Here is an 11,564-nt window from a genome sequence, read left to right on the forward strand (position 1 = left end):
TCCTCTGCACCCCATTCCACCATCATACCCGTCCTCTGCACCCCATTCCACCATCATACCCGTCCTCTGCACCCCATTCCACCATTATACCCGTCCTCCCTAACTAGTAGTCCATCACTGGAGACTTTTTTTTTTTAATCCGATTAATCGATTAATCGAACTTAATAATCGGCTAACTAATCGATTATGAAAATAATCGTTAGCTGCAGCTCTAGTGATTAGGGGAGCTGCTTGTCACCTATGTTTTGGGGCTGTGTGCCTTTCTGAAGGGTTTAATACCACTTTAAGAGGAAAGAAAATGGTAATTTAAAATGTAGACAGCATTGCTTATGATGAGATTGATGGTTATTGATACTTTTATTAAATAATAGGGACTTCAGAGCATCAAGATAAAGACCTGCAGCATTTCTGACATACTGCTATAAGACACTAGTGATTACTTTAAGTGTACTTGAGGGGAAACGAAGAATCTCAAACTAACAGTAGGACCAGGTAACTGCAGCATAATCTGTCAGCACATACCTCTTACTGACTCTGTTGCTAAGATCAAAGTGCCAATAAATGAGTTCTCTGCAAAGATAGTTAATATGAGAAGATTACAGTGCATTAGAATAGGAATTCATCCACTTGTGAAGGTCCTTACAAATTATGAAACTGGATTTAGTTAGAGAATTGACGTTGGGGTCGGCAGGCGGAACCAGTGAATATAGCGGGGAATTAGGAATCTGAAATTCTCCTATGTGTCTATTTCCAAAGACACAATTTCTCTTCACTGCAGCAGTGTCTGATGGCGTTACTATGTTATTATTTACAGAAACTTTTTTTATTGCTTCTTCAATTTTATTGACAAAGTCGATTTAAAGCCCAAAACCAGTTTCATAATTTGTAAGTACCTTTAAATATTGATGGAATGCTCGCTCTAAAATTGGAGCTTCTGTATTCCAATGCATCTTATTGCTGCAGTCTTGTAAAGTTTCCTTCAACTCAGTATACATCCCTGAATTTCGATATTTTGAGTGTTACACCCAGCACCACCATGTCCCTACCTTTCTGATTCAGCCATAATAAATTATGTGACGTCATGAATAAAACAACCTATAAGTTGCAAAATGTAGTGGAACACAAGCTCCCTAAGTAGCAGGACATCACTATTATGCTCGCTGCTACTCCAGCCAGTGTAGAAGAACGATCTTATGGAGATGGAGCAGTTACGTGACTATATCTTAGTAAGTAAAATAAAAGTGTTTTTTCTAGGAAAAGCACAAAAGCAACATATTATTTTAGGGAATACGTTGGGAGTATTTTTAAAGCTTTTAGTCTGATAAAATTCTACTTTTTGGCTCAAAGGTATGCTTTCCCAAGAGAAACATAGAAGCTGCTCTTACTGACTTCTCATCTGCTAGTTGCCTAGCTGCTATGTTCACGCTCTTTCTTCAATACTCTCAGTCACTGACCCTGAACAAGTATGCAGAAAAATGCCAGGTAACTAGCATTTTCAGAAGGCAGTGGCAGTCCTCATATTTATTGTTAAATTTTACTTTAACAATAGGCATTCCCTAGGGGACATAATAAGTATTGCTCCTGAAGTTATCTTGGGGAATGATAAGCTCATATATTTTATACAGCCCCCTCAACATTAACCTGTTTTAGGAAAGACATCTGTGTATTATAATGGCTGACCGACATATCAGTGATTTAGGTAACAAACAGTGAACCTAGAATAATGAAAATATATGTCCAGCAGAAATTATTTTAATAGTTTTGGATTGGGGGATTAGAAGCCCAGTAAGTTTTTGTTTACTGCAGGGTTCTCCTCATTCGCAGTCCCACTAACATTTTACCAGACAGGAAGCGAGGGAAACTCTACAACAGAAACACAGACAGAAATATTATTATTATTATTCAGGATTTATATAGCGCCAACAGTTTGTGCAGTGCTTTACAATATAAGGAAGACATTACAATTACAATACAATTCAAGACAAGATGGTAAGGAGGGCCCTGCCCAAGAGGGCTGATAGGGGCTGAGATGAGTCTTAAGGCATTGCCTAAAGGCAGTCAGAGTGGGAGATAGACAGACATGTTGGGGTAAAGAGTTCAAGAGGATGGGAGAGACTCTAGAGAAGTCCTAGAGGCGAGCATGGGAGGAGTTGACGAGGGAGTTGGAAAGCAGGAGGTCAGGCTTTAGATATAGCCGAAGGCAGAGTTGTGGATGGCTTTGTAAGTGGTTGGTAATATTTTGAATATTATCCTTTGGGCTATTGGAAACCAGTGAAGGGATTGGCCGAGGGGGGTTGCAGACACTGAACGGTTGGTTAGGTGGATGAGTCAAGCAGTAGCATTCATGATAGAAATATAAAAAAAGTGTTTCTTTTGGAATAGGGAAAGGCTAGAACCCCTGTCAGATTAAAATTTCTGTCTGTGTACCTGTTGTTGTGTACCTCACTTTTTGGCTCATTAATGTTGTTAGCAGGACAAAAATCACAGCAAATCTCTCTAATGAAGCTTCCGATAGTAGTAAAAGCCCAACAATAGCTCAAACCCTTAACAACTCTAACTAAACGTAGAAAAAACACACATATACTTAAGTGTTAATAACCAATCAGGAAGGATTTCATCTCAGAGGAAAAAGAATGCCACATTGAACATACAAAGGGCATGTTTCTTGTACTTTCAAACACGTTCAGCCAGTTTTTGATCACAAAAGTCCTTGAATAGAATCAAACAAATGATGACCAACAATGGAGGCAGGTTACCTTGATTTTGCAGTCTTTTTTATGATCTTTGTCATCAAATTTCCTATAGCATATCCTGCCATTAGTACCTTGCTAGCTGATCAAATGAGATAATCTGCCCCTTCTTGAACTTTGGATGACAAAGTCTTTGCATCAACTCATGTGCAGTTTTACTGTCTCCTTTTATGTCGGTCATAAACTCCACTGACATATTTTACTTCCTGTTGCTATATGGATAAAACAGTTGATTATATGCCTATACATTTATTTGAATCTGCTTTAACTGTATTGTCAGTTTCCTTTGCAAGGTATCACAATAAGTATAGTTGATATATTGTGCAAATCCTTACAGTTTCCCTGTATTATGAAACAGGCTTTCTGTAAGTCACAATCTATTGCAGTCTCTCTCTCCTCCCTAGCTCTCTCCCTATGGTACTGTCTATAGCAGTCACCAAGTATGGTTTCACCTTGCAGTACCTCTGTATGTTGGAGTCTGAATGTTAGATTCTCTCTTTTTATAGCAGTCTTATGTAATATAACAGCCTTTTTTGTTGAAACAGTGGTAGCGAATACAGGCTTTTTAGTAGGGTAGGAGTTGTTGGGCAATCCAGGTTCACAAGAATCCTTATACAGATTTAGAAGGTGAGACCAGGTGTGGCTCTCTTGGTACCACACTCACCCAGGCCTTCAGCTAAATCCTCTCCAGCATTTCATATCTCAGTAAGGCTAGAAGGCAAAAGAAAATCAGTAAGCAGGTAAGCTGTTTTACCAGATACTGGAAGGAAAATGATATGTAATAGCCAGGAAAGTGCAAGTCCAAGGTAAAAGAAGAACAGCTAAACAGGAGAAGACAGAATCCTAAATGCCAGGGGACAGCAGCCATACCTAGATAGACATACTCCAAAGCAGACAATGCCTCCGCTATCGCTTCTTAAGCAGTCAGAATCAGCTATTTATAATAGTACTACAACGTACATCCTGGTCATAACGAACGTCCACTGCAGGTTCCACAGCATCTGGGAGAGGATTATCATAGTAAACACCAGGAGCAATCACCCCTTCTTTGCAGCGGAGAGACTTCCCACCATAACTCCTGAGTTGCTACCTTCTGAATCATTATCTAAAAATGCATGTATCTGCAGTCTTACATAGTTACAGAACTTGGGCTCATGCCTATGCAGTCCAATTTGCAATGCATGTTTTTCTTTGGCTCTAAATATTTATGTAAGAATAAAGTTGCAAACTTTAGCTTAGCAGCCACTATGGATCATAACATCTCTCCAGGTTGTCTGTAATGTAAAAATGATTTTGTGTGCCTTAGTAACTGCAAATTATTTCTCAGTGTCTCAAATGATGATCTCAAAGATCCTTAACATAAGAATCTGTGACATAGCTTACTAAGCTTTAAAAATGTTAATGAGTGATTACGTCAGTAAGTGTTTTAATATAGCTGATATTTCAGAGCAAGCGGCCTCTTTGTGGGGTGGCGCTAACCTGCTGATGAGACATCAACGAGTTCTGGGTAAGATAAACCTATTACGTCTGCACAAAGACTGCTCTGGTACCATTAGTGTTGCCTAGGAACAGCTGATACTAATATAGTATAGTGAGAAGCTTTGCCAGGGATGAGACGGCATCCTGGCCGAGCTCTCTGCTCATATTGTTTTAGAGGGGCCTTTACAATTCTGATAGAGATGTACTACTGGGCAATTTTCTCTGCCCTATTATGCAACAGCATACATACCTATGTTACATATTAACATAATTATTAACATGGTGTATTTATTGATCTCTTACACTTATTTAACAAATACCTGCACAGTTCTGGCAGTACAAAACATCTCAAGCTACCACTGCTCTTAAAGGAGAACTATGGGGTCAGGGCTTTTCCCCATAGTTCTCCTTAGGGTAACGGGAGGACACAAACCAGCGTCCTCCAGTCACCCTAAGCTCAGTATACCACGAACTACACCTCGCAGCATACTGAGAGGCCGCAGGCGGAGCGGATCCCGACATCGATGTCGAGATCCGCCCAGCTGCGTGAGTGACAGCTGGCTCTTCCTATCTAGAGGCAGAGCCAGCTGTACCCGCCCCCTCCCCTGTCCGTTCCCGCCAGTCAGCGCTGGTGGATCGGAGCGGGGAGGGGGGAAAACCAGTATGTGTTCGCTCACTTCCAGATCTACTGAGCCGACCTGTGACAGTCTCATTGTCACAGGTCGGCTAGAACTATGAGGTGAGTGAAAAGCACTCACCTCATAGTTCTCCTTTAAGCTTTATATGCCTACCCTTACATGTGTGTTCCAAGAACTTATGTGCTGGATTATGGTAACTTTTTCTAAACAAATAGCAAACAAGTTTGGATCATAAGATATGTCAAGGGTCATATGTAAGCTTTGGAACAATACCCTACACAAATAGTAAAGTCAATAAAGGTTAAAGCAATTAGAGAACAATCTAAGTCAAGGACAAAACTGAGATTGTTAAAACATATAAGCTCCGATTCATCAACCTGAAAAACGGAACATGATGTTCTGGCAGGTAAAAGGAAAATAGACTGGTTTTCATTTGTTCATCTTTTTAAATGCTTAATTGTTTGTCAACATATTTTTATTTACATTTTTTATTACATCTATCAAATTTTAGAAATAGGCTTTTAATACAGAGTGCTTCCATGGCACTGCAATTTGTCAGAAATGTTTGAGATTTCTAATAAACCAGCTCAATAGTAGTAGAGGTAGGGCCCCTCCCTACCTCTACTACTGTTGAGTACCTCCTATTGTGTACCTCCTCTAAATCATTCAACTGTGTTTTTGTTCTGAATACAATACACTCAATTTATGAAGCTTTACACAAAGATCCTGACTGATAAGTGACTTAGTAGAAATGCTATAAAGCTTACCCAATTAAATCACCTGTTAGCTGTACATTGTAAAAAATAAATATGTATATGTAATATTTGATATTTACAGTACTAAAAAGAAATATTTAAAAAAGAATATTTTAAGACCTGAACATAATCAAATATGTACAGAAACACAACATATTCCCTTTAAAAAAAGGCATTGTTTTCCTGTAAGAGAGTCTTTTACTTTGCCTGTAGATGTACGCAATGCATTCCTAAAACATTAAAGATAAACTACCCACATTCTTCAAAAGGCAAATTCGAATGCCAACTGATTTAGGAGGGTGGCAGGCTCTTTAGGCATAATCCACCTGCCAGCTCCATAGAGGACTTGGTATACCATTAATTGGAATGTTCTGCTTGCATAGCTTTCCAACCTGTTGGATTGATTGGTTCCTTAGACAGCAGCCAGTGGATGGGGTCAGTGGGCTCAACAAAAATGAGATAATTAAATGATCCAGCCACTGAATAACTTTATACCGCTCTTACCTTACATGCATTACTATTGGCCAATGAAGGAGCTTATTATAGTGGTGTCCAATAAAAATGTTAGGGTGGGAGCTATTAAAATAACCCCTCTGCTGTTGGCTACTTCAGGTTTTCCAAGGTCAGCTTATTGGCTTGCTAAGAAACAGAGGCTTTATAAGGTTAAAGTAAACCTGAGAGAAGTACAGAGGCCACTATAGCTTACCTTCTTCTGAAAATGTTTGTTTGCTGGTTGTTATACTAACCCTCTAGCCTCCATACTTCCTAAATCACTGATCCTGAACTAGTAAACAGATCAGGAAAGGTAGAAGTCACAACTCCTGATCCACATATTGGTTTTTGGTCAGTGACTCAGCTAGTGCAGACGTTAGTGGGTCAGTATAACAGCCAGGCAATTAGCATTTCCAAAAGTAGAGGCTATCAGTGGCAGCCTGCCATCTCCTGACAGGTTTTCTTTAACACTTGTCTTCTTCACAAGCCACTCTGAGATATGCTGGCTGCTAGGTAAAGTTTAACAAAATGGATTCTCACAATGCTGTTGTTATAGCAATTAACCATCTTTGAGAAAACGAAGACTGACTCCCTGGGAAAGTTCTTGAAGGCATAAAATCTATGCATTTCCCCTTGTTGTATCCACCTTTAGTCATTATCTTTAATATGTTGCTTTTTATGAACTTCCTTTGTATTTCATTTTCTTTTTAATCTATTTACGAACTATAATATTTAAGGGATACATACTGTATTATGAGCAGTAAATGAACACAACAGTCAGTATGCTCTCATTAGCACAGTGGGCAGACTAGTAAAAGCTGTTTTCTGATTGATTATTGCTATTCACTGTGTTTTGTACACTGTTTCTGCTTGAGTAAATAACATGAAATACTTTTTTTTAACCACCCCTCTCCACTGTGTATTAGGAATCCTCTTGTGCCTAAACTGCCTAAACTTAGAGGTAGCATTATTGCCCTCTGCCTTCTTCACTCTTTAAAAGGCTAGTACTTGCAGGGATTGGCCAACACATGAGACTCCTTTTGCCCTACCACAGTGCAGTGGTCCTAATCGCTAGGCCTGAATGCTTTCACGTTAGGGGGGGGGGGGGGGGGGGGCGGGGGGGGGAAAAGTGTGGGGGGGGGGGGGGGGGGCGCTTGAGGAATTGTAGGATGATCTTTGCACAAAATATACACAGGAAAGTGCACATTATTTCTATTAGTGAATTAAGAGAGCAGAAGGTGCCTAGAACATAATTGAAACTGTGGTGATACATTTCATTTAATATAAGAGACTACAATTGAAAATCACTTGATGTGCTGCCATTCTTTTCTTTAGGTTACAACATAATGGTGTGACAGAATGCAGCAATTGTTTGTTAACACTGACAGTACGCATGAACATCAAAAGGGATGTTAGGAGTTCACACCTAGGCCCTAATGTCCAACCCAGAATACTGTTTTATATGTATTAGCCATTACACATGAATATTCAGTGAAGCATTATCTTTGCTATGTGCTTTGCTATGCAGCATGTGGAGTCCTTTGTAACTGATGCTACCACCCTCATTGTCCTGAATGCCACCCGCCCCCCCAAGCAGGCTCACCCTACCTCTCAGAAGAGCATTGGCATGGGAAGTTCAAACTCAAGTTATAGACTGTAGCACCATGGGTTTCTTTGTATAAATCCAGGCTTATGTAATCAATGTAAAATGGCTGACGTATCAAAGACTGATACTGAAACTGCCTAGTAACCTGTTCTAACCAAAAAGTTCTACGGGAAGAAGAAAAACTCTTGCTATATGATCAATATACACAAATGTACTGGCACTGAGTTTTTGCTTGACCCGCAGAAAAAAACCTATAAACATAAGGATAATGTAAATATGTACTATAACAGTACTATGTCTTTAAATATACAATACAAACCAGAAACAGAAGGTGAATCCAGTTGCAGAAATATTCAGATTTGCCTAAAAGTGGTCTAAACATGGCTGCACAAATCAATATCTGGTGATTGTTATATAACAATGAGAACAAAGATGTGCATTTTAAGGAGTTCTTCTAATCAATTGCAAGGACAGAGATGTAAATCCATTGAAACAATACACTCTGCATACTGAGTGTTTAATTTCTGCTTAAGATTTAGGTTACTTTTATACACAAAGCTCTGCCTAGAAATGTATCACAGATGACACCTTAGATTAAGGTAAAGAATTAGTCATTAGTCAAACTACAAGTTTTATGTGACAAATTCATTTGAATTGGATTTGAATTAACTATTGTGTACACTGTACAGTAATTCACTTTTTCCACTGGTAATAATAAGACATTCATGCTTGGCCTTTTACACAATAGGGCCTCAAATACCATTGTGCCATTTCCTAGGACCTGGACTATCTAATCGGCATTGTGCTGGGACTCTGAAAAATATATTTGTCTCAATCGTACCCAGTAGAAAAGATGTCATTTCAAATAAACTAGGTCCCAAAAATTGATCATGGTGCTGACTGCTTACCCACAGGTTTCAGTGAAATGAAATTATCTTATCAACAAAAGTAGCTCAAAGTGATTGGTTGTTTTCATTTGCAGTAACCCAAAGTATTCCAATCCAATTTCAGGTACCTCTAGACAGATATTTTGTCTATTGGCAATCTGTTCTGTCTCTCTTTAATACGCCTATATCAAGCGCAGATATGTAAATCAATTGAAACAGGTTTCTGTGAAATTAGATTACCATTAGGTTTCTGTGAAATCAGATTTTCTGTCTCATTTACTAAGGAAGCTCAAAGTGCAATGGATGTGCAGTAACCCATAGCAACCCAACTGATTTCAGGTGTCTCAAGACAGATTGGTTAAAGATTTTGGCTGCTGGCAACACCACTTTACCTGCTCTGGTCCCAGTTGGCAGCAAATAATACCAAGATCTTCCTGCCAAAGTGGTCAAGATTGGAGAGCACGCCTGGAAATCCATCCTTAAGTCCTTGTTTTATTCCTGGATCAGTGGCCTTGAAGTTCTTGAACATATCCAGGTTTTGCTGGCGGTACTCAAAGTATTGTGCCAACAAGCGAAAAGCTTCAAAGTGGTTAAACTTCCTGGCCCTCAAAAACCTCAAAATGAAGGCATCATCTGTCCTGAGGAAACCAATATCCGGCCGTGTGATAACCATGTCCCTTACCTCCTGGATATCCTGGTGCAATGTATCAGGGTTCTCATTAAGCTCCAGTCGAGCTTTCTCTAGAGTCTCAGGGGACAGGCCAGCCTGCAAGTGAGTCATGTTGACTGGGCAAGCACAATTTGCCTTATATACCTGAGAGGCCCAGATTGCAAACTATACTCAGTGGCAGTCAAACTGACGGTATATACCAACAGTCAGGATGCAGTAGCACCTTGTACAGTCTAATCAACACTAAGAATTTTATATTTGTCTACAATATTATATATTCATAACAAAACACAAGCCCCTTTTGCTGTATCCTCTGGCCCTACAAGACATGAAGATGGCCCCACGCAGCAGGGGTTAGCACTAATAATCAGGTGAACAGAGTACACTGAGCATTTTACCCATGATTTTACCACCTATATCCAAGATTACTAACACCAATCCAGGAGTACATCATTCTTGATTGTATCTGAATAAACAGCTCCTTATATCCACAGCCTGTAAGATGTTTAACAGCTGGGGTGTTTTAATGGTCTCCCAAGTCCCATGCTACTGCTGTAATCCTGGTCACAAATCCACATGCATACATCCCAAGTTCAGGGGAAAATCCTGATTAATGCGGCAACCTGCAGTAGCTGTTCCAGTAAGAGATGACCTTTATCCATCAGCAGAGAGAGACAGCATCAGCGTAGGAAAAAAAAAGAGATCAAGGAGGAGGCTGAGTCCCCTCTACATGTGGCTACTGCAGCTGATTGTGGAGCGACGATGACAGCACAGCACCTTCCCCGGTGATAAGGCAAAGGGAATTGGCCACCAATTCTCCTACTGTTATATTCACATACAGCATAAGATGATATGATGCCTGATCATCACATTTCAGCCAGAAAGTGGACAGCCTGTCTCTGCAGCTTGTGTTCTTGCCGTGCAGTGACTGTGGGTTGGACGGCAATGAGATGAGAGGCTGCCCGTCTGTTTTGTGCATTCAATCACTTCTGGTCCTGATGATGCTGGAGGGTGGGTGACGTCAGCCTTGGCTGAGCCAATACTATGCAGCTAGTATCTCTGCTTATAGCTGATGCTCATAGCCTTAGCACGGACTCCAGCTGCCTGCTTCCTCGAACAGCTCAGCAGTATGCAGCATCCTCCCTGTTCTTATCTCCCCCTCAGCATGCCACTCAATATTCTTTGTTAGCACCCTCTGTTATTTTGCACCTGCTGCCCTTTCTTTTGTGGTCCTTCTGCACAGACCCTCCTGCAATGGTCCAAGCCCTCCCCCCCGAAGGTTAGCTACATGTACAAATAGGAAGAACTATTTCCTCCCCCTGTCTCTGGAGTCTTTGTTAGTTGAACGGTTGTTTTATAAGTAAAATCAATGGAGCTGATACTTTGTGTGTTCTGAGATGTACTCAGTGAGTAAATCACAAAAGGAAACACTTTATCTTTAGACCCCATCCACACAGGGCAATAAAAAGAGTGCAGATGCGTTCGGAGCTGAACGTACCTAAAAGCATGTAATGGGTCTAGGTGCATTCCGTCTAGCTCAGTTAACAAAATATGAATTTTCTGCATCCTGGGACCATTTAGCAAGGTTTTATGCAGGTAAACGCATGTAAACGTACCTGAATGCGGCTAAACACAGGAACATCTAAACACAGGATAAAGTGATCTAGAAAGCATGAAAGTGTTTTTTACTGCCCATATAGATTCTCCTGTGTTTAACACAGGAGGTCTATGTGCATGGGGTCATGTAGAGATTATAGTAAAGCTCAACACACATGTTACAATGTGGTTGTACAATCTCCTTTTGATCTACCAACAACTATGTAATTTAAGTGCCTGCCTGATTGGATACACATTGTTTGGGAAGATTGGGTAGGACATCATTTTACATAGTTTTGCTAAATCTAAAGTTGATTGTACAATGCTTGTACGGCCAGATTGTAACGTGTATGGTGATCGTTAATAAGAATAAGATGATTTTTGTAAAGCTCACCACACATGTTACAATCTGGTTGTATGGTTTCCTTTAGATTTACCAACAACTATATAGTGCATGTGTCTGCCAGATTGGATACAAATTGGATAGATTAGGTAGTCCCCCATATTATAGTTTTATTAAATTTCAAGGCTGTTTGATTAGATTATAATGTGTGTGGTGACCTTAAAGGATAAATAAAGTCTCACTTTTTGCATATATCTACTGCTAGGAAGCAGTAGATACACTATATTGCCAAAAGTATTTGGACGCCTGCCTTTACACACCTAAATACAGTAATTTGGAGGGGTGTCC

General features: G+C 40.0%; 1 protein-coding gene across 1 annotated transcript in view; it reads right to left on the reverse strand.

The window, feature by feature from the left end:
* Positions 1–10,253, reverse strand: part of CLVS2 (clavesin 2) — a 55,026-nt gene extending 44,773 nt beyond the window's left edge. The window contains exon 1 of the mRNA XM_018565777.1: positions 9,000–10,253. Coding sequence (XP_018421279.1) covers positions 9,000–9,388 — 389 coding nt within the window. The 5' untranslated portion in view covers positions 9,389–10,253. The remainder of the gene's footprint in view (positions 1–8,999) is intronic.
* Between the last annotated feature and the right edge of the window lie 1,311 nt (positions 10,254–11,564).

Source organism: Nanorana parkeri, unplaced genomic scaffold (genome assembly GCF_000935625.1).
Source record: "Nanorana parkeri isolate BGI_ZX_2015 unplaced genomic scaffold, ASM93562v1 scaffold886, whole genome shotgun sequence".
Lineage (NCBI taxonomy): Eukaryota > Metazoa > Chordata > Amphibia > Anura > Dicroglossidae > Nanorana > Nanorana parkeri.